We start from the raw sequence: 26,793 nt of genomic DNA, 5'->3' as shown, positions 1-26,793 counted from the left end.
ACCACTGTTCGGATTCCCATTGCTGGCTCTACCTCAGAAGCCCTAGAGGTGCATACCTGTTAAAGAGCTTCCTTCCAGGGGTCTGTGGTCACCGTTGAGTGTGGCAGTGGAATCTGTTCTGGAATCCTCCCTCACGTTGATGTCTGGGCTACAGCTGGCCGTAGCTGGGCAACTTACCTGGTTGCTCTTTATGTGCAAAGCAGTGCTGAGCTCATGGGAAACACTCAATACACATGTGTAAACTATATAGCCTGAAACTGGGCCATGAGTAGTTACTGCCATCACAATCACCAGGCTGAATTCTGAGCCCAAACGACACACTTAGACTATCCCAGGATAATCTTCACTGAATAAAAGTACACATTGGACTTTTAATTTGCAAGTGTTCTGCACTTTTCAATCAGTGGTCTTAGAGAGTCATGTGAAGAGAGATGAGAGTACATAAATAGGGTGTTAAATATATCAAGTGTAACCAAAAAAATTAACCAGAAAAATAAGTTTAAAAGCAATAAAAAAAAAACCTTCAATAATATATAAATAACTTAATCTGAGGTAAGAGAAAAACAAAATCCTGCAGATACTTTTAGAAAAATAAACCTCTTCTGTACTATACAGAAATTTACCTTTTACCACATCTTCTCAATCCCCATATGGTCGCCCTCTTCCACCAAAGACTCTGGGCACCAGAACTGAAGCTGAGAATCTCTCCGACCCCTACACTTCAGGTAACCATACAGAATATTCAAAGCTCGAGTTCAGCCAGGCTAAGTTACAAGAAAACTGAACCCATTCTCCATCCCATCCTAGAATAGAAGGGGCTACAGCAGTGCGTGGAGTGCTCAAGGCTGGGACCAAATCTCTGAGTGAGGTAAGGAATGGAATTGTGCTTCCTCCTAACAAATCACTTACCTCCTTCCAGGAGGTCCGTTATCTTCCCTCTTGTCTTCAAAAGACAGTTTTTCATCTCTGAAATGAGAGATGCCCACGCACCACCCCAAGCCCTCCTCAAAGAGCTAGGCCCCCACCCTAACCCCAAATCTATCCAGCCAGTTTCTACAGTGGTCTTCCCATTCTTCTGAGCTCTGGAGTGGTGGCTCCATGACAGAGCATTACTCTATACTCCTTACTGGGGCCAAGACCCAAACAATTGTCTTCTCCTGTGCGGGAAAGGAAGAGGGGCGGCAAAGCAAAAATTAATAATAAAGCATTTTGTAAAAATTCAGGGAGGAGAAACAATTCTAAATCAGTGTTCTGGTTTGTGCAGCTGTTTTTTTAAACCGTTTTCTGTTTCCTAACACCCCATCCCACAGTGGAGCTGACTGCTGGAGCACATTCTGAGCAGAGTCTTGGCCAATGGCTCCTGCTTCCCTACCAGCCCCAGGGCTGCGCCGAACTAAGTAAGCACCATGTCAGAGCACTGCAGGCTCCCAGCTCTGCTGGCTGTGTCCAGTCCTGATCCTTGAGTGGCCTGTATGCCATAGGGTCCCAGAGACGGGCAAAAAAGGTGAGAAATCCAAAAAGGTGAGTTGAGCTTCATTCACTCTGGACAGCCGGGAGCTCAGGCCCCCTCGCTCTGCAGAGGTGCCAGCTGTGACCAAGTACTGACTAGGTTTCGCTGGCAACTCAGGGATGAGTGCTGTCTGCCCAGTTGGCCACAGCAGGTAGCCTCGGCTCTTCTTAACATCAGGATACAGAGAGTAACAAGAGCTGCCCCAGCATCTCTGGGGTGTCCTGGAGCACTGTCTTGACCGTGAGATGCTAACTACCAAGGAAGGAAGCCAGTCTGGCTATAACCAGCGGCTGCTGTTTGATGAAGGAGCTTAGGAGCTGAGGGGGGAATCCTGGAGCACCAAGTTCTACCTGAAATAAACCAGAGAGGGAAGAGTTAAAGGTGCAGACAGACCCAGGAGAGTGCACTGGGGCACACTTCAGCCATAAGCAGCCACCCCAGGCTGCTGTGACTGGAGAGGCTCTGAACTGAACTGTCTACAGCCCTGTGCTCTGCTGTTCAGATCTAGGCAAAAGCTTCACTTCCCAATGACAAAAGGTCAAGTCAGGGAACTGAGGGTGCTGCTCTGCCTCACAATGACTCATCTATCTCCTGAGGACCCTGGGAACAGCCAGAGGATGTAGGCCGCCAGGCTCTGGTAAGAGCAGCTTCAGAAGAAGGTTGATCAACTCTGCCTCATTCCTTCCTGATTCCCACTGATTCGTGACCCAAGAAACCCTTGAGTCTCCAGCTCTCAGGCCACAGATCCTGGGTACTGAAGGATGTTGAACAGCTATACAGAAAGCTCCCATGGGGCTGGGGTCAAATCAAGGCATGCTGTGAGGCCAGCTGCACAAGGTGGATCACCTGGGCCAAGTAGATGACTCTGGTGATCTCCTTCCCTTCCACAGTGAGGGGCTGCAGGATCCAGGCACTGGGCAGGATCTCCCCTCGGACCATCTCCCTGCTGGGTCTCGGCATGGACGCATCATACACAGACTGAGCTGCCATGATAGACAGTTGCCCCTGGAAACAGAGCAATGTGAGTTCAGCCTGCGTGATATGGGAGGGACAGGGACAAACAGGGACAGGCTCCAGTGCAGTCAGTACCGTGGAAGGCAACACTGGGCCAGCCTTCACCCCCACCCTGGCCCAACTTGCCCTCCTTCCCCCAGAGGACCTGATGCCCACAAAGATTGCTTCTCACAACACGCCAGTCCAAGTTCCTCCCACAACATCTTTACCACCAGCAAGGCAGGCACCTCTTTGGCTTCCACGCAGACACAACAGAAATCCCGTGGCTGTTTCAGTGCACACAGGGTGGTATTGCACACCAAATACACTGGAGGGGCAGGGATGCAGGAAGTCAGAAGGTACATGGACAGACCGGGTTCTACCCTGTGACACCCCATCATTCCACAGCCTGACACCCCACTGGACCTAGCTGAGTACCCGGCCTCCTGAGAACACTGCCTCTGACCCTGCTGCCTCTGTCCCCTGGGCTCACCCAGGCTGATGCTGTTGGTCACCCGCTGATGCAGCCTCGCTGTCTGGATGGGCTTGTGGTACAGCGGCCACAAGGTGGGGTCACTCACAGCTGCCCACACGTGAGACAGTGGCTGGGACACCACGCCAGCCCCCAGGAAGCCATGCCGAGTAGAAGAAAACACCTTGTAGTACAGATGCACGTCCTGCTCCTCGCCCTGATGGCTGGGGGAGACACCAAGGGTGGGGAAGAGGAGGAGGGGATGAAAGCTGGGTTCTAGAGTCACCGGAAGAGCTCACGGTGAGGGACTCAAGGAAGCCGGGGTGGAGAAGGGAAAGGAGAGAAGGCGAGCAGGGCCACAGGGAGAAGACACTGTGCAAGGGAACTTACTTCCAGCCAGCTGCTGCCTGGCAGCTGAAGAGGTGGTTCAGATTATCTGAGCAAGCAGCCATTACCTGGGGACACAGTGACCACACCCAGATTAGTGGGCACAGTTCGTACAAAGCAGACTCTCGGATTAGTCCCTCAGGCCAGCATTTACTGAATTCCCCACTTTTGTAAAGATAGAGAGCTGCTGAAGAAGCCCTCATCTGCCCTGTTCCTTCCCTCCTCTTTCTTCCTCCCCACCCAGCAGAGTCGGCTACAGGAAACCTCACATCAGCCATAGAGATGTCCACGATGTGCTTGGCCAAATCCTTGTAGGAGGAGGAGAAGGAGGTCCCCAGGCTGGACAGGCTGGACGGAGAACAGCAGCAACTGCCCAAGGAGGCTCTGCGGCCTACAATGAACAGGTGGAGACTCTTGAGACAGCATGAGCATCAGGGCCTCAGGGCAGCAACGGCCTCCTTCAATAATAATGTCCCTCCTCCTGAGGGACAGTGGCTCCCTAGGATCTAGCAGACCTCAGCCCCAAAGTCCCCACACCAGGTAGGTAGCTCTGCCCCACCACTCACTGCAGGCTGAGGTTTTCCAGGCAGAGCCGGCCAGGTTCAGCTGACTGTTCCTCACTGCAGAGCGGCCCCACACCTCCCCTATCCAGGAGTCTCTGGAATCAGGCAAGTTTGTGTCCCCCTGCAGAAGAGAAGATGCTCAGGACCAGAGCAGAGGCAGGGAGAGAGCAGAGCACCAGAAAGCCAGTGCAGAATTATCTCCTCTGCCTCTGAACAGCACCAAACAGCTTTCAACATAAAGGCTCAAGTGAAAAGGTGTTCCCTGCTGGATGCCCTTGAGAAGTCAACCACAATAGAAACCAGTCCCCCTGGAGAGTTTCCTTGCCCTTCAAGCCACACGCTCAAGGTTGCTTGTAGGAGAGTTCCAACAGGAATCAGAATGAACTGGGACCTGAGACGATGGGGTACCAGGGGTCAGTGAGTGGGGGGGCCCTCTGCGCCACTGCAGCAACAGGAATGAGGCCATGGCTGGAGCTCTGTTTAATGTGGGCAGCAAACAAAGCCCAACTGGGAGGTGGGAGGTGGGAGGTGGGAGGTGGGAGGTGGGAGGTGGGATGGGGAAGAAAAGTGACGGGCTGTGAGAAAAGCTTGACCCTTGGCCCCAGCCCCAGGTACAGCAGCTGAGCCAAAGGTCCTAATTTGGAACCAAATGGGGATGATCCTCTCGATTTGCAATACAGCCACCACACCTTTACTACAAGCAGCTTCTCAATGACATGACCCTTGACCTCTGCTGGATCTAACAGGCATCCACTATCCTACCTCTATCATCGGTTCCTAACCTAGCGTTACTTTTAAAAAAAAGTGAACAAAGATATTCTGTCTCCATCCTTACGTCCTTTCTTCCTGCTGCAGCATCCAAGTGGTCTCTCCTACTTCAGGCAGATTGAGATTTTTGTGCCACCTTCTCAAGAACCTTTCACTACTGATCTCTTTCTTCACTTATTGCCTCCACCTCTCCTTCTTCACTAGATTCTTCATATCAGCATTTAAGCATGCAAAAATTTCTCCCACCTTTAAAAACTTTCCTCTACAGGCATCTTTGCTCTTTTGTCCTTTACAGATAAACTTGAAATGATTGTCACCGTTTGCCATCTCCCACCTCTTATACCCTCTGAATGCACTCAAATCTAGCCTTTGCTAGATCCATGTGCCTGGATGTGGTGAACAGGTCCCAGTCCTCATCTTACTGAGCATCTCCCTTTCACTTGCTTCCTGAATCCCTGGGATCTTGGCTTTCTGTCTCTCTGGGTGTTCCTTCCCAGTTTCTTTTGTTGGCTCATCTTCCCCAAACATAAGTTGATTTATTGGGATTCTTTCAAGACTCGGGCCTAGGCCCTCTTCTCGCTCTATAATATACTCCTGTGTGATCCCATCTGTTCCCAGTGCTATACTGATGACTTCCAAAAGTAAATATGTGTGGATTAATCAATAAATATTGCGAGACGACAGGGTCACCGTCTGAAGAAAAGGTTACATCAGACCCATTTCACACATCTTGCCAAAACAAATTACTTATGCTTTGTGGCTCAAAAATATACAGGGTGGGGGAGAATTTAATAATACTATGAGAAAATTTTTTAAAAAATTTAATGATCTCATAGTGCAGAAATGCCTTCCTAAACAGGGCACAAACTCCAGAGGCCATGAAAGAAAAGACTGATAAAAACTAGATTAACATATCATAAAAACAACTAGGGAAAAAACCCACTGGCCTCTCAAATGGCAAAAGGATAACTGTCTTAATATAAGGAAAGGCCACCAAAAACAAAAGAACAACCTAACAGAAATGGACCCAGTACACTGGCAGGCAGAGCAAAAAGCCAAAGGGCTCTTAAATATCTGAAAAGGCACTCCATCTCAGACACAAGAGAATTGCAAATTAAAACTAAAATGAAATACTATTTTATGCCTATAGATTCACAAAGATTGAAGGAAAAAACCCTTAATAAACACTGTTAAGCAGAAATGTGGGTAAGTAGGCACTTATATATTGTTATTTGAGAGTGTAAATAGGTATATTTTGAAAATATTCATCACATATTTTAAATTAAAAATACATATATCCTTTGACACCTAGCAATCCTGCTTCTAGGTATTTAATTACAGATATTCTTTCATTTAAGTGGCAATAAACATTTTCAAATATGAACTCAGAGAACCTAGAGAATATAGTGCCCTTGAGTCTTTCTTGAAGAAATTACAAGAAGAATTACTAGGGTAGAAAAAAGAATGTACGCCAAAGAACTGCAAATGAGCAGAGTCCATTTGATCTAGCACGGGAACTAGAACTCTGAATACAAACACTGTAAATAGTATAGAAATACTGTAACAAAAGGTAATGAGAAAAAAAGAGAGAAGGTGGAAATACACTGATTTCCTCATGTTTTACAGCCAGGGTGAAAAGAAAACTGCTAAATCAAGAAATAAAGACTATTTAAATATACAAAAGTAATGATGAAAAGAAAAGAAAGGAAAAAAAAAGGCTTCCAAATTACCAGAAAGAAGACACATATACATCCCCAAAGCAAGGAAAACACAGACCACAAAGAAGATAAACAAGATTTTTAGAAGCCAATGGAATATTCATGACCAAAACCCTCAAATATAAAAAAAAGAAATTTTACTTTCTCTGAAATCATACATTCTCTCAACACATGGCAAAGTTAAAAATTAATAACAGGGCTTCCCTGGTGGCACAGTGGTTAAGAATGCACCTGCCAAAAAAAAAAAAAAGAAAAAAGAATGCACCTGCCAATGCAGGGGACACGGGTCTGAGCCCTGGTCTGGGAAGATCCCACATGCCGCGGAACAGCTAAGCCTGTGCACCACAACTACTAAGCCTGTGCTCTAGAGCCTGCGAGCCACAACTACTGTGCCCTCGTGCCATAGCTAGTGAAGCCTGTGTGCCTAGAGCCCATGCTCTGCAACAAGAGAAGCCACCATAATGAGAAGCCTACACACCGTAATGAAGACACACCCCCACTCGCTGCAAATAAAAAAAGGGGGGTGAAGACACACCCCCACTTGCTGCAACTCAAGAAAGCCCACACAGCAACGAAGACCCAATGCAGCCAAAAATGAATAAATAAAAATAAAGTTCCCTTAAAAAAAATAACAAAATCAGAAAACACGGCCTTTCTACCAAAAAGTTTTGAAAAACTCTTAACAACAATTGGGTAAAGAAGAAATACAAACTGAAATTTCAAAATTACTATAAAGCAAAGATTATATACAGATATATATCTATGTCTATGTCTATATATATCTCACAACTTGTGGGATACAACTAAAGCAGCGCTCAGAGGGAAAGTTTTAACTTCAGATATTTACATCTATGAAAAAAAAAATAAATGAATATTATGAACTACATGCCAACAATTAGGTAACTCAGATGAAATGGACAAGTTCCTAAAAAGATACAAACTACTGAAACTGACTCAAGAAGAAATGGAAAATCTGAATAGACATTTAATAAGTAAATTTAGTAATCAAAAAAATTTTTGATGGGATAAATTTCAAGATGGGATAGCTTCATTAGTGAAATCTACCAAGCATTTAGAGAATTAACACCAGTTCTTCACAGTTCTTCCGAAAATAGAGGAGGGAACACTTTTCAACTCATTCTATGAGGCCAAGATTACCCTGATAAAACCAAAGACATCAAGTAAACTATAGACCAATATCCCTGTGCATTTAAACAAATAAATCCTCAGCAAAATAACTAGTAAACTGAGTCTAGCAACATATAAAGAGGATACATACCATGACCAAGTGGGATTTATCCCAGGAACACAAAGTTAGTTCAACATAGAAAAATCAATGTAATATATTAATAGAACAAAGGAAAACACCCACATGATCATCTCAATAGATACAGGAAAAAGTATTTAAATCCAACACCTTTTCATGATAAAAGCAATAAGCTAGGACTAGAAGGAAATCTCCTCTAAAGATTATGTACGAAAACCCCACAGCTAACATACTTAATAGTAAAAACTGGATGGTTTTCTCCTAAAATCAGTAACAAGACAAGAACGTCTGCTCTCACCACTTCTATTTAACATGGTACTCAAGATTCTAGCCAAGGCAGTTAGGCAAGAAAACAACAACAAAAGATCGGATATTCTATATACAAGGTCATATCACCTAAGGAGTCTAATAAAGTATTAGAACTAATAAATGAGTACAGGAGACAACATCAATATACAAAAATCAACTGTATTTCTGTATAGTAGCAATGAGCAAACCAAAAAGGAAATTAAGGAAACAAGCCCATTTATAATAGCATCAAAAAGAATAAAATAGTTAGGAATAAATTTAACAACAAAAAACACGAAAAATTTATACTCTGAAAACTATAAAACATTGTTGAAAATAAAGAAGACCCGAATAAATGAAAAGATATCCCATGTTCATGAATTGAAAGACTTAATATTGTTCAGATAGCAACCCTCCCCAAATTGATCTATAGGTTCAATGCAATCCCAATCAAAATCCCAGCTGACTTCTTTTCAGAAATTGAAAAGATTATCCCTAAAATTCATATGTACAGTCAAGGGACACAGAATAGCCAAAACAATCTTGAAAAAGAACAAAGTTGGAAGATATATACTTCCTGATTTCAAAATCTACCACAAACCCAGGGGCTTCCCTGGTGGCACAGTGGTTGAGAGTCCACCTGCCGATGCAGGGGACACGGGTTCGTGCCCCGGTCTGGGAGGATCCCACATGCCGCGGAGCGGCTAGGCCCGTGAGCCATGGCCCCTGGGCCTGCGCGGCCGGAGCCTGTGCTCCGCAACGGGAGAGGCCACAACAGTGAGAGGCCCGCGTACTGCAAAAAAAAAAAAAAAATCTACCACAAACCTAAACAGTCATCAAGACAGTGTGGTATTGGCCTAAGGATAGATATATAATTCAATGGAATGGAATTAAGAGTCCAGAAATAAATTCACACATCTATGGTCAGTTAATCTTTGACTAGGGTGCTGAGACAATTCAATGGGAGAAAAGATTATCTGTCTGAACAAATGGTGCTGGGACAACTGGATATCCACGTGCAAAAGAAAGAAATGTGATCCCTAATTCTCACTATATACAAAAATTGATTCAAAACAGATCAAAGATCCAAATGTAGGAACTAAAACTATACAACTACTAAAAGAAAATATAGGCATAATCTTTGTGACCTTGGATTGAGCAAGAGTGTCTTAGATATGAAACCAAAAGCACAAGCAACAAAAGAAAAAATTAAAGTAGACATGATCAAAATTTATAACTTTGTGCTTCAAATGACACCATCAAGAAAGTGAAAAGACAACACACAGAATAAAGAAACTTTTTATAAATCATATAACTGATAAGGGACTTATACTAGAATATATAAAGAACTCTTTGCCTTAATAAAAAGACAACCCAATTAGAAAATGGACAAAAGATGGGAAAAGACATTGCTCTAAAAAAAATTTATAAATTTATAATAAGCACATGAAAAGTTCAACACCATTAACCATCAGGATGATGCAAACGATGAGGTACCACCTGAGATCCCACTGGGATGAATATAATTTAAAAGATGAATAATAACAAGTGTTGGCTAGGATGTGGAGAAATACATTGCTTATACACTGTTGATGGGACTGCAGAATAGTGCAGCCACTTTGAAAAACAGGCTGGCAGTTCTTCAAGTGGTGAAACAGAGTTACCCTATGATCTCAGTCCAACTCCTAGGTAAAACCCAAGAGAAGTGAAAACATGTCCACACAACAACTTGTACATTAATGTTCACAGCAGCATTGTTCATAATAGGCAAAAAGTGGAAACAACCTAAATGTCCATCAACTGATGAACAGACAAATAAATGTGATAGTCACACAATGTGATATTATTAGCCATAAAAAGGAATGAAATTCTGATACATGCTACAAGTGGATGAGCCCTTGTTGTGGGGTGAATTATTGTCCTCCAAAAATGATATGTTGAAGTCCTAACTCCTGCTGTCTGTAAATGTAACTTTATTTGGAAATAGGGTCTTTGCAGATGCAATCAAGTTATAATGAGGTTCCACTGGATTAGAGTGGGCCATACATCCAATGACTGCTGTCCTTATAAGAAGGCCACACGAAGACACAGGTACACAGAGACAAACAGGGAGAAGCCACGTGATGCCAATGGCAAAGATTGGAGTGATACAGTTACAAGCCAAGGAATGCCAAGGAAGTTATAGCCATACAATGTAACCTCAGGAAACAAGAAAAATAAACAACCTAAACTTACACCTAAAGCAACAAGAGAAAGAAGAACAAACAAAACCCAAAGTTAGTAGAAGGAAAGAAATCATAAAGATGAGAGCAGGAATAAATGAAACAGAGACGAAGAAAGCAATAGAAAAGATCAATGGGGCTTCCCTGGTGGCGCAGTGGTTGAGAGTCTGCCTGCTGATGCAGGGGACACGGGTTTGTGCCCTGGTCCAGGAAGATCCCACATGCCGCGGAGCAGCTAGGCCCGTGAGCCATGGCTGCTGAGCCTGTGCGTCCAGAGCCTGTGCTCCGCAACGGGAGAGGCCACAACAGTGAGAGGCCCGCGTACCGCAAAAAAAAAAAAAAAAAAAAAAGATCAATGAAACTAAAAGCTGGTTCTTTGAAAAGATAAACAAAAATGATAAACGTTTAGCCGGACTCATCAAGAAAAAAAGGGAAAAGGCTCAAATCAATAAAATTAGAAATAAAAAAGAAGTTACAGGGACTTCCTTGGTGGTGCAGTGGTTAAGAATCCACCTGCCAATGCAGGGAACATGGGTTCGAGCCCTGGTCTGGGAAGATCCCACATGCCACGGAGCAACTAAGCCTGTGTATATGACTACTCAGCCTGTACTCTAGAGCCTGAGCCACAACTACTGAGCCCACGCACCTAGAGCCTACAAGAGTAGCCACCGCAATGAGAAGCCGCACACCGCAACGAAAAGTAGCTCCCGCTTCCCGCGACTAGAGAAAGCCCACGTGCAGCACAGCAACGAAGACCCAATGCAGCCAAAAATAAATTAATTGATTAAAAAAAAAGAAGTTACAACTAACTCCAGAGAAATACAAAGGATCATTAGAGACTACTACAAGGAACTATATGCCAGTAAAAGGGACAACCTAGAAGAAACAGACAAATTCTTAGAAAGGTACAATCTTCCAAGACTGAACCAGGAAGAAACAGAAAATATGAGCAGACCAATCACAATTACTGAAATTGAAACTGGGATTAAAAAACTCCCAACAAACAGAAGTCCATGACCAGATGGCTTCACAGACGAATTCTATCAAACATGTAGAGAAGAATTAACACCTATCCTTCTGAAACTATTCTAAACAATTGCAGAGGAAGGAACATTCCCAAACTCATTCTATGAGGCCACCATCACCCTGATACCGAAACCAAAGACAACACAAAAAAAGAAAATTACAGGCCAATATCACTGATGAACATAGATGCAAAAATCCTAAACAAATACTAGCAAACTGAATCCAACAATAGAATTGTAAAAGGATCACGCACCATGATCAAGTGGGATTTATCCCAGGGATGCAGGATTTTTCAATATCTACAAATCAATCAGTGTGATATACCATATTAACAAATTAAAGAATAAGAACCATATTATCATCTCAATAGATGCAGAGAAAGCTTTCGACAAAATTCAACCCCATTTATGATAAAAACTCTCCAGAAAGTGGGCATAGAGGGAACCTACCTCAACATAATAAAGGCCATATATGACAAACCCACAGCTAACATCATAATCAATGGTGAAAAGCTGAAAGCACTTCCTCTAAGATCAGGAACAAGACAAGGTTGTCCACTCTCACCACGCTTACTCAACATAGTTTTGGAAGTCCTAGCCATGGCAATCAGAGAAGAAAAAGAAATAAAAGGAATACAAATTGGAAAAGAAGTAAAACTCACTGTTTGCAGATGACATGATACTATACATAGAAAATCCTAAAGATGTTACCAAAAAACTACTAGAGCTCATCAATGAATTTGGTAACATTGCAGGATACAAAATTAATACATGGAAATCTGCTGCATTTCTATACACTAACAATGAAAGATCAGAAAGAGAAATTAAGGAAACACTCCCATTTACCACTGCAACAAAAAGAATAAAATACCTAGGAATATACCTACCTAAGGAGGCAAAAGACCTGTACTCCGAAAACTATAAGATGCTGATGAAAGAAATCGAAGATGACACAAACAGATGGAAAGATATACCATGTTCTTGGAAGAATCAATACTGTCAAAATGACTATACTACCCAAGGCAATCTACAGATTCAATGCAATCCCTATCAAATTACCAATGGCATTTTTCACAGAACTAGAACAAGAAATTTTAAAATTTGTATGGAAACACAGAAGACCCCAAATAGCCAAAGCAATCCTGAGAAAGAAAAACTGAATTGGAGGAATCGGGCTCCCTGACTTCAAACTATACTACAAAGCTACAGTAATCAAAACAGTAAGGTACTGGCACAAAAACAGAAATATAGATCAATGGAACAGGAGAGAAAGCCCAGAAATAAACCCATGCACCTATGGTCAATTAATCTACAACAAAGGAGGCAAGAATATACAGTGGAGAAAAGACAGTCTCTTCAATAAGTGGTGCTGGGAAAACTGGAGAGCTACAGGTAAAATAATGAAATTAGAACATTCTCTAACACCATACACAAAAATAAATCAAAGCGGATTAAAGACCTAAATTTAAGACTGGATACTATAAAACTCTTAGAGGAAAACATAGGCAGAACACTCTTTGACATAAATTGCAGCAATATCTTTTTGGACCCACCTCCCAGAGTAATGAAAATAAAAACAAAAATAAACAAATGGTAGCTAATTAAACTTAAAAGCTTTTACACAGCAAAGGAAACCATAAGAAACAAAAAGACAACCCACAGAATGGGAGAAAATATTTGCAAGCAAAGAGACTGAGAAGGGATTAATCTTCAAAATATACAAACAGCTCATACAGCTCAATATCAAAAAACCAAACAACCCAATCAAAAAATGGGCAGAAGATCTAAATAGCAATTTCTCCAAAGAAGACATACAGATGGCCATAAAGCACATGAAAAGATGCTCAATATAGATATTAGAGAAATGCAAATCAAAACTACAAGGAGATATCACCTCCCACCAGTCAGAATGGCCATTATCCAAAAGTCTACAAATAACAAATGCTGGAGAAGGTGTGGAGAAAAAGGAACACTCCTACATTGTTGGTGGGAATGTAAATTGGCACAACCACTATAGAGAACAGTATGGAGGTTCCTTAAAAAACTAAAAATAAAACTACCATATGATCCAGCAATCCCACTCCCGGGCATATATCTGGAGAAAACCATAATTTGAAAATATACACATACCCCAATGTTCATTGCAGCACTATTTACAATAGCCAAGACATGGAAGCAACCTAAATGTCCATCGACAGATGAATGGATCAAGAAGATGTGGTACATATACACAATGGAATGTTACTCAGCCATAAAAAAGAATGAAATAATACCATTTTCAGCAATACGGATGGACCTAAAGATTATCATACTAAGTGAAGTAAGTCAGAGAAAGACAAGTATCATATGATATCACTTATATGTGCAATCCAAAAAGATGATACAAATGAACTTCTTTTTTTTTTTGCGGTACACGGGCCTCTCACTGCTGTGGCCTCTCCTGTTGCGCAGCATAGGCTCCGGACGCGCAGGCTCAGCGGCCATGGCTCACGGGTCCAGCCGCTCTGCGGCATGTGTGATCCTCCTGGACCAGGGCACGAACCTGTGTCCCCTGCATCAGCAGGCGGACTCTCAACCACTGCGCCACCAGGGAAGCCCCATAAATGAACTTATTTACAAAAACAGAGACTCCCGGACTTTGAAAACAAACTTATGTTTACCAACAGGGAAAGGTGGGGCGGGGGGAAGGATAAAGTAGGAGGTTGGGATTAACATACACACACTACTATATATAAAATAGATAATCAACAAGGACCTGTTGTATAGCACAGGGAACTCTATATCAATATTCTGTAATAACCTATATGGGAAAAGAATCTGAAAAAGAATGATACGTATAACTGAACCACTTTGCTATACACCTGAAACTAACACAACATTGTAAATCAACTATACCCCAATATAAAATAAAAATTAAAAAAAAGAATACACTACAGGGTCAGAAAAAGAAGAATAATGGGAACAACAAGGTCCTACTGTATAGCACAGGGAACTGTATGCAATATTCTATAATAAACCATAATGAAAAAGCATATAAAAAAAGGAATGTACGTATATGTATAACTGAATCACTTTGCTATACAGCAGAAATTAACGCACTATTGTAAAAAAGATATACACATTCTCAAAAGATACACACTTCCTTATAGATGTGCAGACTATCTCTGGAAATATACACCAAACTGGTTCTGGGGAGGCAAAAAGACTGAAAAATGCACTTGACATTCTGTCTTTTGCTACTGTTTGAATACGATTTTTTTTTTTTTTTTAACTGTGTGAAGTTTTGCTTATAAAAGGAATTTCAGATTTTATATCCCCAGCCAGATCTTACCTCTGAGCTCCAGATCTGGATCCCAACTGCCTGATTTCCGGCTGCTCCCCTGCATTTCTCACAAGCACTTTCAACCTGGTAAATACCAAACTAGACTCATGATCTTCCCCTCAAAACCTGCCCCATTCAGGGCTCTTCGTCACATGGACATCACCAGCCCTTCAAGCCCAAAGTGCATGTGGTTCTGACTCCTCCTGCTTCCAGCCTCCAACTTCCAATCTGCCCCTGCGTCCTGTGGACGCTCTAGCCAGCGCATCCACATCTGCTCCTCCACGCGGGCGGTGCCCTGAACCAAGCAACTGTCGTCTCTCACTCGGCTTTGCCAAGGTCGTGAGCGGGTCTACCCAGGGCTGCTCTTGCCACTTCTCTGGCAAGCTCGTCATTCTCCTCCACACTAAAAAGCTTGTCAGCAGCTTTGAGAAGTAACATGATCAGATAGGTTAGAAAGCAGCCAGAATTTCCAATAGTGTCTACACAACCTTGCCTTTTCTAGTCCCTTCTCCTGTGATTCTTCCATCTCACTCTTTACATTCCAGCCACACTAACCTTCTTTTAGTTCCCCCAACTCCTCCTCCCTCACTTGCTGGGCCCTCTGCCTGGAAGGCTATTCTCCTGCCCCCCACATATCTCCAGACACCAACTTTTACTGAGTTAACTACCTCTCGGCCTTCCAGTCTCAGTTTAAACACATTCTCTTCAGAGCATCTTTGCTGATCCTCCAGACTAGGTCAGGTCCCTGTTTCATCCGGCTTAGCACCCCTTCTTCACAGAAACTACTGCAACAATAATTAAATAATAAAATAAGCTGTTTAATATTTATCCCTCTAATAATCTGTTTAAGGACAAGAACAATTTTGCTCAGTGCCTAAAATAGTGCCTACAAAATAAACACTTGTTGAATCAATGAATGAGTAAACAGGGAGGGGAGACAAAAACCACAGGGAAGACAAAGGCCATCGTACAGGAGAAGGGCTCACGTCAGCAGTGGCCTCCAGGAGGCAGAACTTCCTCCCAAACTCTTGCCAGGGTGCTCCCGGCCCGATTCGTGCTTGCATTTGCCTACTCACCACACTGTCTGGGGACTGGAGCTGGCCTGGCAAGGCCGGGCTGCTATTGTAGCCGGAGGTGACACCAGAGGAGAGACTTCCGTTGGAGCTGGTGCACCAAGAGCTTGAGGCGGCCAGGGTGTGTAGCTTTTCTTCTTCCTGGGAAGGATAGATTACTGTCAACCAGCTCCAGGTGCACCCTCACTTCCCACCCTCACTTTCACCCCTTCTCACCTCCCCAGTTCCCGTCACCTCCCACTGCCTCCTGCCTCAGCCTCAGCCTCATACCCCCATGCCTCCCCCATCCCCACCCCAACTATATACCCAAGCCGCCTCCTCCCAAACTCTGGCCTGGGGACAGGAGCTGGTCTGATGAGGATGGCATGAAAATAGAGAGTGAAGCAGCTTTGAGCTGGCACCAGGGGCCTGACGCCCTCCTCCAAATTCTAAGTCTCAAGACTCAGAGGCAGCCCTGGTCTGCCCCGGGCTCCGAGCCTACCCTGAAATCAGAGGCTTGCCCCACTCCCCACCCGCAGCAGCTGGCAGACGATCTGCTGGCGGATTCTCAGCTTTTCCTGTTCAGTCTGCTCCCGCAGTCGGGCCCGGGCCCGGGCAATCTCCACCTTGGCCTCCTCACGGGCCCGCTGGTATTCTTGTAGCATCAGCTCTATGTCAGAGGGTGGGTGAGGAGACCTTGACACTGACCGTGGGCTCCTGGGGAAGACCAGAGGGTTGTAGAGATGCCTTCTAACATGGTGAGTGGGCGATCGCCCAGGCCCGCTCAACACCACCTTCCTGAAGGGCCCATCCTCTCTTTGCCCACAGGGCCTTCGGGTGTGGTCTTACAAACACCCTGAGGCTCAGGCCTGCAGTCACATAGCATGGCACGGCTCCTCTATCCACCCCCACCCACCCCGTCCGCTGCTCCCTCCCAAACCCTCCTCTTTCCCTTTGCCTCAGTCTCCACAGCTGCCTCCGACTGTCCACAGTCACGTAGGACCCACTCCTGGAATCGCTCCTGGCAAAGGAAGCTGCAGCCTCCGGTGTCCAGGACGCTCAAGTCCAGGCCCTGCTCCCCACACTCGCCCCACCCAGAGCCTTTTCCCCACAGGGTTCTGGGTCCACCATACCTGGTGGTCTCCACAACATCCTTCCTCAGCTGCTGCAGGTATTCTCGGCGCCTGCTGGGCAAGTCAAAGGCCCAGGTGGGGAGATCCCGGTTGAATGGGAAGCTTAGTTGTTTCTGGGGGCTGAGGCTTTGCGTCCGGCGGAAGTTCTGAAGTCGCTCAGCCCGCTCCCTCCGGAGGTTCTCTGCGGTGCGTTCTGGCCTGAGACAGAACGTGAGTGAGGCACTGAAGCTGACCCTGACTGCCCTTCTCCATCTCCAGACCTATCTCTGACCCCCGGAAGGCCCCAGAGCTGAGCCGGGAGGAGGGAACGGCCGGCTGTGAGCCGGCTCGGCTCTCTCTCCTCTCCGCCCAGCCCTCGTCGCCCCACTCCAAGCTGGGTCCTTACCGGGCGTACGGCTCCTCCTCTTGGGCAGCAAGTGCCTCCCCCGTCCCGCTCTGCAGCACCCGCAGAAGGGCGTCTGCCTCCCCAAAGCCGTGGTGCAGTTTTGCTTCCGTGAGTTCCACGCTGAGGGAGAGGGTCTGGGCCCCGACCCGCAGGGGGATCTGCTCCCTCTGGGACCACTCGGGCGCCTGGCTCTGGTCCTCATGAGGTTGTGGGAGCCTCTGTCCCTGCTGTCCGGAGCTGCAATCACATCTGGTCCCCAGCAAATCCATCACACCCAGCGCCCCAGGGGAGCCGTCCTGACCCCCACACCAATCGCTGGATTTGTTATACACCGGGAGGTCCCTCAGACCGTGGTGCCGGGGCTCAGGGGCCATGCATGTCTGGGAACTGGGGCGCAGCGGCCCCTCAGGCTGGCAGGCCTCAGTTGGGCCCAAGATGCAACCCCGGAGCCCTGAGGTGTCAGCCAACTCAAAGGAAGGGCAGCTGCGGCGGCGCCAGAGGCCTCCCCACGAAGAGGAAATGTTCAGAGCGGGCCGTAGCTCCTCTGGAGACACTGAGCTCTCACCCCCATTCTCTGTCCTGCACTGCCATCGACTCAGCCCCCTACTGCTCAGTGGGCCACACTTTAGGGAGGCCACGTCCTCAGGCACAAAGCCATCAGTCAGCCTCCGGCTCCTGCTTCCCGGTGGTGGAGGCGACAGTCTGCTCTGGACCCCAGTGGTGGTCCTGGGCTGACGCCCCTGCGGGGCCTGCTCCACGCAGCTGACTTGGGGCTTTGCGCTCTGCTCTGGGTGGCCTCGGGAGCTCAGCCCAAGGGAGCACCTGTGGTCACCCCCTTCTAAGGGACTGCTACCTTCTCCACACGGAGCCTCCACTCTCTGAGAGCTACCTGACTCATCAGTGGTTTGAGAATAGTTACCCACTGCAGCCCTCGGGGCGCCCAGGGGAAGGCTTTGGTGGGAGACAAACTTCTGGCAGCCTTCAAGGGAATGAGCTGAGGGGGCCGAGAGAGACAAAGCGCCTGGGGGGTGCCCTGACCCTTGGGTGCTGGCGCTAAGCGTGAGGATCGGGGAGGAGGCCCTGTCCACCAGCAAGGCGCTCGTGGGGCCCTGCTCCTTCCACACCCCGGGCTCCTGCACAGGCTCCACAGTGTGGGGACAGGGCCCTGGGGAGGGAGGTGCACGGAGGCTGCGGCCGGGGCTGCCACCAGCCAGGCTGGGAGGCAGGGGGGCATCCAGAGAAGCCTGGGGGCTCAGAGGATGCAGGTTCTGCCCAGGGGGAACTTTCTGAAAACTCAAGTGGGATGAGGGTACGGGGGCACTCCGGGGCCTGCAGAGGGTGCTTTCTTCCTGAAGATCTCGGGGCCCTGCTATTTTCCGTGCGGTCCCCTCTGCCCCTCTCTTCTTAAGCGTCCCGGGGACATGTCCCTTTTCCTGAGACGTGATGGAAAGATCTGAGCCCAGCCTTTCAAGGACCGCATTGACTTTCTGAGGGTTGGCCTCTGGGGCCTGGAGGTGCAGAGGTGGTGAGGCCGGGTCAGTCTGGATGCCCTCATCCATGGTGGTCTGAGTACAGCCGTCCATCTTCAGTGCCTGGGGCACCTCACCCGGGGTCTCCCTCTTGGCATTCCACTCCTTTTCGGCCACCCTGGGCTGGGAGAGACTCCCCAACAGCTCCGAGGTGCTGTGCAGGAGCTGCGAGAGGCGGAGAGACAGGTTGTGCATGCTGGTCCAAGAGGCCAGATCCGACTGAGCAGAGGAGAGGTCCGCGTGGCTCCAGCGGGACCTGCAGCCCAGAGTCTGGGTGCCCTGCTCCACGGTGTTCATCCTGGACACACCCACAGGGCCGCCCTCCTCTGATGGGTACAGCAGCATAATCTCATCCGCCGGGCCCGCAGCACTTCCTCCAGCCAAGGGAGGCTCCCCCCTCAGGCAGCCTGCCTCATCAGGGGTGCCCGGGAACCCGCCTCTCTCGTCAGGACCCTTAGCGGGGGCTGCCCCTTCAGAGCTGATCAGGACGTGGGGGCTTCCCAGGGCAAATGAGGAACCCCAGGCTCCCCAGGCCTCACGGGAACGGCGGGCGCTTTCGACGAGGCTGCGTGTGCTTGACAGGCCTTGGGCACTGGCCAAGGTGCTGCGGTGGGAGTAGACCGGGGAGCCCCGGTCGTCTAGGCCGTCGTCCTCACGGGAGCACCGGTACACGTCTGACGGTGTCAGGCCCTGGGGTGTCGGGCCACGGGAGACATCAGCTGCGCCGCCAAACACATATTGCTTCCAGCCAACACGCGCAGGCCCCTCGGGACGCCAGGGCAGGGCGCAGGGATCGATGGCGCTGGAGCCAAAAAGCAGGACTCCTCCGCCCGCCTCAGAGCACCACGCTTCTGGCCGAGCCTGGCCACCCAGTCTCTCTGGCTTTCCCGGCTGGGCCTGTTCCGGAGTACCAAACAGCCGAGCAGCCATGAGATCGGGGGGCGGCATGCACGAGACAGCTGAAGTCACCAGGGAAGGAGGGGGTGTGGACGGCAGGGGCCTGGGATCAGCAGCGATGCCGTCCAGGTCAGAGGCGGCTTCCTGATTGCAGCCCTCAGCTTTCAGAGACGTTCTTGCCGCAGACTTTCCTGAGAAACAGCCTCTGGGATGTGGGGTCCACAATCTGCTAGGCTCCTGTATATCCTCATCTGTCGGGGAAGGAGGCTCCACGCTCAAGCTTAGCTCCTGAAGAGACCGGTGAGAGCTGACCACAGAGAACTGCGGTCTAGAGTGTTTGGGGCCAGAGACGACGGCGATCACAGGAAGTGAGCACCGGTGGCAGGGTGCCGGCTGCTCCCCGCCAGAAGAGGGCTGCCCAGGGCCCTGGGCCACAGGCCAACATGCTCCACGTTGCCCCAAGGGGACAGTGGCTGAGTCTCTGAAGGCTGCAGGGAGCCTGGCCACAGCCTCGTCCTCTCTGCCTGCACCTCTAATCTGACAGCTGCCTGAGCCACCTTCATCAGCACATGGGGGGCTCCTGCCCCGGGCAGCATCTTCTTGGCCACCCGAAGCCTGGTCTCTCTGCTGCTCTTCCTCCTCCCGGGGGCTGTCAACCTGGGGACCGGAGGCGCACTGTAACTCTGCTACCAATTTGGCTTGGGGATCCAAGCCACTATTGTCCTTGGACTCCGCGGAAAGTTGCGGCTTTTCTGGAAGGCATCTGATGGCATTTCCCAAACATCCATGTTGTGGTCCCACCGGCGGCTCACTCGCAACACACCCTTCACTTAAATTCAGGCTGTGTGGTCCCCCAGCTGTTGCAGGTGGTTCTGGCTTGGTTGGAGAGCCCTGTGCACTCCGGCCACCAGCAGAGCTGTCCTGAAACCTCCCGGGGGGCTCAGAGCACCTGCCTGCATGGAAAGGGGGAGCCTCAAGCTCGGCGCTGACTTTCTTCTTGCCAGCCTTTTTCTCAGGATCCCCTACTGACCTGCAGCTTCCATCAGCAACCCAGGGGCTGAGGGGACTTGTCCTCACATCAGGGGCAGAAGGGGAGCTGCAGCCCTGAGCCGGAGGCGGGAGAGCAGCAGCAGAGGTCTCCGGGGTGCTGCCATCTACCGGCCCCAACTCCACATTAATGCTTTTGGGCTCAAGGCCATGTGCCCAGAGTACATCAGGTTCCCTGCAATGGCCCTCTCCTCTCTCCACCCCGCAGGCCCTGGGGGGGACCATGCAGGGTGGGTGGCGAGTATGTGGGGAGGCCTCGGAAGCCCCCTTGCCCAGGTCACCATCTCTGTAACACAGTGAAGTGGAGGAAGGGGAGGCACGGGCCCCGGAAGCAATGGGTTGAGGGTTGCACGGCTGCCGGCAAGGATGAGATCTGCTGTCTGCTAGGTCCCCGGATGGGCTGAGGGTCCTGCTGCCTTCAGTGCTCCCCGAAAAGACACCACAGTCTGAAGTTTCCTGTGGGCACCTGCGCAGGGCCTCCTCCCTAACTCCTCCGGGTCTCTGATTTGGCAGCAGAGTTGGCCTGGGACCTTTGACGCTGGCCCTGCAGGCTTCTGCTAGCCTAGAGCCAACACTCCCCTCCCGCTTCACAGGCTGCTGAGAAGGAGCTTCCGGTTCAATCCCTCCCAGGGCTCTGGGAAGGACGGCACCCCATTTGGGACTCGCCTTCCCTTCTTCTAAGCCGGTGGAAGCCTCAAGGCATTGGCCCTGGTCTCGGTTAGGCCCTGAGAGACTGGCAGAATTCTGAACATCACAGATCACAAGGTGACTTTCAAAACAGGTTGGTTTTCCTCCTTGTGCAGCCACTAGGAAGTTACCAGGACCTCCTCCCCATGTGTTGTCCAGAGTCCCAGGTTCTTGGTGGGCTGGGCTGCTCTCCTGCCAGCCAGGGAGAATGCCCTGGGCAGCTTCCCAGGCAGCAAACGGGCCTCGCCTACATGGAATCCCTCCAGCATCATCAAAAGGGGCCTGAGAAGGTAAGGCAGCCACTATTTCCTCCACCATTACCCTCCTGTCCTCCTCCACAGCTGCTGAAAAAGGAAGACTGTCTGAGCCCAAAGCATCAGCAGAGGAAGGTGTTCTGGTTGCTTCTCCCTCTTTCTCTATGATTTCAGAAGAGCTAGTGTGATGCACAAACTGTTCACCGGCTCCCAGGCAATGTCTCCGTTTTCCGGAACAGTGACTTTTACCTGGAGCAGGGTCAACGTGGGAGGAAGTCCGTGAGGAGTGCCGTGGCCCCGTGTTAGTGTCAGTGCTGGGCAGAGGGTGACAGCTGTCTGCAGAGGGGGGTGTGGCCTGAAGGACAGATGTCCTCTCATCACTTGACAGGTGTCCTGGTTTAGCAGAGAGAGACGCCACATGAAATCCCCGTGCTTCACCCTCATTTCTGGTCCTGGCTGACACTGACTGGCCCATTTGTGGACACTGAGGCCTGCCAGGGGCCCCTGAAGAACATTCAGGTCCTAATAGCGTCTCATCGTGAGGAAGGACTGTGCCCCCAGCCACCACGTTGTGAAGCTGCTTCCCCTGGGCCTTCGCCTGTCCTATCTCCTCCAACTCAGCCAGGCACGTGGCTGGATGGGCAGAGGGCTCCGGCTGAGGCAGCCTTGGCAAGGACACAGGTGCTGAGAAAGCACCACTGGCAGGACTGAGGTCCTCGGCCTCCTTCTCTGCCTTTTGCCTCTCCCCCCTGCCTCGCTTGTCCCCCTCTTCTAAGGGGCAGCTGGCCCTCCTTTCAAGCGGGCTAGAGGCCCTGTTCAGGGAACTGGCTCTGTCTGGTCCTCTTGGTACAGCTGCCTCGGCTTCGGAAGGAGAACCCACCCTGCTACCCAAGCCCAGCAAGGTGCTTCTGAGGTCCCCTCCGTGGCCTTGCAGACTGGTGCTTGTTGACCTCCTGCCCTCTGCCCCCAGGGGAATGCTCGCTGGTGCACTGGATTGACTGCGAGATCCCACAGCCATGGATATCACAGACCCGCACCAAGCAGGGTGTGCTGCGGAGAAGCCCTGTCTATCGTCTCCGTGCTGTGGGCTGTGGCGTCCGGGCTCTCCACTCTGGTCCTGACGCCCCGCTCCAGTTACCAGGGGACTGGTGGGCATTTTCAACAGGGTGGGATCCAGCACACAGTCAACAGAAGAGATGCCTAGAGTACCAGGCACATAAAGACAGGTTCTTGGCGGCCTTGCTGAATTCAAGGGCAAGGCGTTGCTCAGGTCCCGGCGAGGAGCCATACAGGCCCCTGGCTGGCTTGGCAATGGGTCGGTCTCTTGGCTGAAAAATGTGCACACACAACGCTGGCACAGGCCAGGGAGCTTCTGAGTCAATGAAACCACTTTGTTTTTCTCCTGTAGGCTCCCTCTTTGCATAGCCGTTTCTTCAACTCTGCCTTGAACTTCCAGCTCCTCTGGCTTAGAACTACGTATGCGTTTGGCAAAATGGCTTTCCTGAACACCCTTCACGGTCTCCAGCTCCTCGAGACTTCCCAAGCCACGGGGCGGCCGTCTGGGGTACACTGCATTCGCCAGCTCGCCCTCCTCAGAAGTCCTCTCAGGCATGGGCTGCAATGGCAGAGCTCCAGCCGAAGCTTTCGTTTTCCTTGGATGAGCAGAAGAGTTGGGGCATTCTCTGCAAACTGTAAATGTCCCTAAATAACCAGCAGTTTCCCTGGCGGGTGTGTCTAATACCGCTGGGTGGGTGTGCCCCTTCACAAATCTGATGTCGTGTACCTGGGGATCAATGCTACTGTTAACCTCCATTTGTCCAGCTTCACCATCCCTAAAGATAACATCATCTTTCCACTTTGGAGAAGATGGCTGATCCTTGAAGGACAGGTGGTTTCTAAAGCTGCCTGGCCTCAGCACATGGTCAGCCATCTCCTGGTCCTTCTGGTCCTGGAACATAAACTCCTTACTGACTCCCAGTGTGTGGGAAGCATTTAGCTGCTTACTCTGTTTGGATTCAATTTCCAAGATGCCATTTTCCAGCTGCATTACACGCCTAATTAGCCTAGCCTTCTCATCAGCGTTATTATCTCCTTTACTCCCTCTCTTTCCAGGAGGTTCTTCTTTGGGGCTTAACGCTTCTCGCACCTTTCCAGGGACCTTGCATTCACCGAGGTTTCTTTCCTGAAAGCACGTAACTGACTGGAATCTTTCATACATGGACTCTGCCTGTGGAAGCCTAAACTCTTCTGAGCCATCTTTGGGATGGAGCGCTTTTCCAGGAAGCCCAATTTCATTCCTCCTTTCCCCCTTGTGGGCTGGACTCTCATCCTGGGCTGCTGTCTCTGGGCTGCTTACTCTATGATGTACTGATCTGGACTTCAAAGAGCGAGCGGCTTCCTCTATCTTGTCCTTGTCAAGGCCTAAATTGATGGTTTTATAGATGAAATCAGACCTGACCCCGGAAGGAAACCGTCTCTTCATGTCACAGGCCGGGGTCTCTCTGAGGACTGCATCCTGCCCCTGCTCTTCTTCCCCACTCGTCTCAGATTCACACACCAGGGGAGGCTTCCTTGACCCAGAACTGTCTGAGGAGACACTGCAGTAGGACTGTACAGTAGCCTTTTCTCCCTGCTTGAGCACTGGAAGACTGTGTTTATTTAAAATTCCAACTTGATTTTCAAATTCACATACTTTTATGCTGGTAGATGGAAGAAAATGTCTGTTCTGAGTGACGAAAAAATAAACTGAGTTATGGCTTTCTTCTTTAATGTTTCCAAGGCATTTCCCTGTTTCCCTGCAAGCTTCCTTGGTGTTCGGGTCAGCTGGCCTTTCTGCCATGACCTGCTGAGACGATGCAATCTTGGAATTCTGGTTTTGTAACAGCGCTGGCAACTTATTCTTCACATACACATTTTGGAGGACTTGGTGCTCATGTCCAAAGCCCCATGCTTCCCTGGGAGCGGGGGAGGGTGCCCCTGCTTCTCTGCAAGCCGGGATTTCCAAGGAGGTTTCTCTTAGGGCATCTCGGCTTTTGGTCACATAGAATGTTTCCAAGGGAGGTGGCTGCAGGGAAGATGGGAGTGGATTCCAGGGAGCAGAGTGGAGGTACAACTCTGGACCTGAAGGAAAGGCAAAGGAAAACCTGCTGTGTCTTCTACCCGCTTCCTTGGAGCTCTCCTGGGAGTCTGTCTTCTCTTCCTGCGGGAGGTGGTGGCTGTTCTGACCTAATTGCCCCCCTGGGTCTGCACTATTCTTCCTCAAAGGAGCCCAGCCTCGGGGCCAATGGGGTTCTTTGGTGTCTATGGTGACAATATGGTGACAAGCGTTCGTTAGGATGAAACATTCATCAGAGGACGTCATGAGACCAGGATTCTCGCTACTCTGAGAGGCTTCTTCCAAGCTGCTCCCTTTGGCTCCCCATGCTTGCATCATGGGATGTGCTGTCTTGTTCGCTGCTGTAGAGACGTGCACATTTGTAGTTCCAGAAGTCGATGATTCTACGTCCGCTGAATAAGTTCCACTATGACTCACCTCTTTCTCATTAGCTGTAAAGAATTCTGAAGTACCTTCTACCTCGACACGCAGACTGTCCTGTTCTTTCTCAGCTCTCAGACGCCTAATTCTGGACAGACGGATAGGAAAGTTGTTGAAATCCGGGCTGCTAGATACGCTAGGACCAGCTGGCAATAGAGCATCTCCTCCCCTGCCAGAATCTTGGGTCAGGGAACCGGAGTCTTCCTCGAGGGAGGGCTTTCCCTTCCCTCGAGGAGGGAGACTGGGTGCTCCTGTGGCCTCCAAAACAGGATGAGACAGTTCAAGGAGGTACTTTTGCTGAAGGGCAGCCCAGTCTCTCTCACAGGCACTGCCAATGTAAGTGAATGAGGTGGCAGAGGCAGCCAACAAGCTTGACACACTAGAGTCAGATGCTTCAGAGATGTCCTTCTGGGCCATGTCAGGGACCCCTCTGGCCTGACAGGTGCCATCGGCTCCTGGCTGAAGAAGCCTATAAGAGCCCCAGAGGGACACCCTGGTCATATCAGAAACAGGGACTGTGTATGCACTTCTGACACTGCAGGGCAGCTCAGCACCGCCCAGGGGCCGTTTGGAGCTGCAGGACAGGACTGTTTCTTTATCTGATGACTTTAGTTCTTCCATATTGGGCCAGTATCCAGGCCTCTCCCAACCGCAGGGCTGAACATCCTGGACGTCAGGACTTGGACATAAAGAACCTGGGGGGCTACTGGGACTGTTCCTGGAGTCACAGGAGAACCAGGAATCCATGGACGCCAGAGGGCTCCCTCTGGAAAGCGGCACGTCTTGGAGAGCGTTGGTTTGTTCTGTGGGGCTTGCCTCCACCGCCAACTCAGGCTGCTCACAGCGGGGCTGGAGCTCCAGGTAAAATGAACTGCTCACTGGCAGGGCGGCATCCAGCCTGGCTCCTGTTCTGTGGCTGATGGGGCCAGGCCTGCACACTGCCTCCTCGTCCCCTGCGGGCAGACTGGAGCTCTGCAGGCGCCAGAAAGTCTCCGTGGGCATCTCGTCAGCTGAACGGAAGAAAGGCTCTTCTTGCCAATCGTCCCCCAGTTCTTCCTCAGCGTCAACCAGGCTGTCGAGGGAAAAGCTCCTGTGAGTCTGGGTGAACAGTCGACTGTCTGAGGATGTGGTGAAGCCCCTCACAGAGGCTTGAGCTCTGGCCCTGGAGTAGCCATGGCCATGGGTGAGAAAACTGAGCGCTGGGCTGTCCTGTGGGCTTTGGTACCCCTTCTCGGCCAGCGAGTCCTCAGATATTTGGCTGTCTTCGCTGTCGGAGTCATCTGGCCCTGGCAGATCCCGCTCCTTCCCCTGGGGCTCCTCCAGCTTCCATGGCTCCAGCAGGGCTTTGGCACAGACATAGGACAGAGAATCGACTGAGTAACTGCTATCTGCATCAGATAAATCACCACCTTTTTCTCTCGCAAGATCCTCTACAGGGCTGGAACCTGTGAGTGAGGCCGTGGCATCTGGGTCCCCCGCATTGTGTTGCCTCTTCAAAGGGCTGCTGTGAGGCAAGCGAGAGGACTTTTCAACCCTAGCTGCCAGGACCCTCTGTTGCCTCTTTGATGCCCCGCTTGGAGAAGGGGGGGGTGGATTCTGCCCAGAAAGTCTTGGCTGTCTTTCCACGCCCAGTGGCTTGCTTGGATCCATGGGGATGTGAGGAGCCACAACTGGCTCCCTCAGCAGCCTCATGGGGCCCAAGGTTCCCTTCTTTTCCCCACCCTGCAGGTGAGTGGCCT

The 26,793-nt window shown here is 49.6% G+C and overlaps 1 protein-coding gene across 1 annotated transcript in view; it reads right to left on the bottom strand.

Annotated features, from left to right (window-relative positions):
• Window positions 1–351: 351 nt before the first annotated feature.
• STARD9 (StAR related lipid transfer domain containing 9) overlaps window positions 352–26,793 on the bottom strand; it is a 127,017-nt gene continuing 100,575 nt past the window's right edge. The window contains 12 exon segments of the mRNA XM_060002350.1: window positions 352–1,860; window positions 2,357–2,515; window positions 2,752–2,831; window positions 2,997–3,199; window positions 3,366–3,430; window positions 3,632–3,753; window positions 3,929–4,046; window positions 15,612–15,749; window positions 16,121–16,304; window positions 16,721–16,918; window positions 17,106–26,644; window positions 26,646–26,791. Coding sequence (XP_059858333.1) covers window positions 1,759–1,860; window positions 2,357–2,515; window positions 2,752–2,831; window positions 2,997–3,199; window positions 3,366–3,430; window positions 3,632–3,753; window positions 3,929–4,046; window positions 15,612–15,749; window positions 16,121–16,304; window positions 16,721–16,918; window positions 17,106–26,644; window positions 26,646–26,791 — 11,054 coding nt within the window. The 3' untranslated portion in view covers window positions 352–1,758.

Source organism: Delphinus delphis, chromosome 2, assembly GCF_949987515.2.
Source record: "Delphinus delphis chromosome 2, mDelDel1.2, whole genome shotgun sequence".
In the NCBI taxonomy this organism is placed as follows: Eukaryota; Metazoa; Chordata; class Mammalia; order Artiodactyla; family Delphinidae; genus Delphinus; species Delphinus delphis.
The sequence above is the reverse complement of the archived record's forward strand: the minus strand, read 5'-3'. Positions and strand labels throughout refer to the sequence as shown.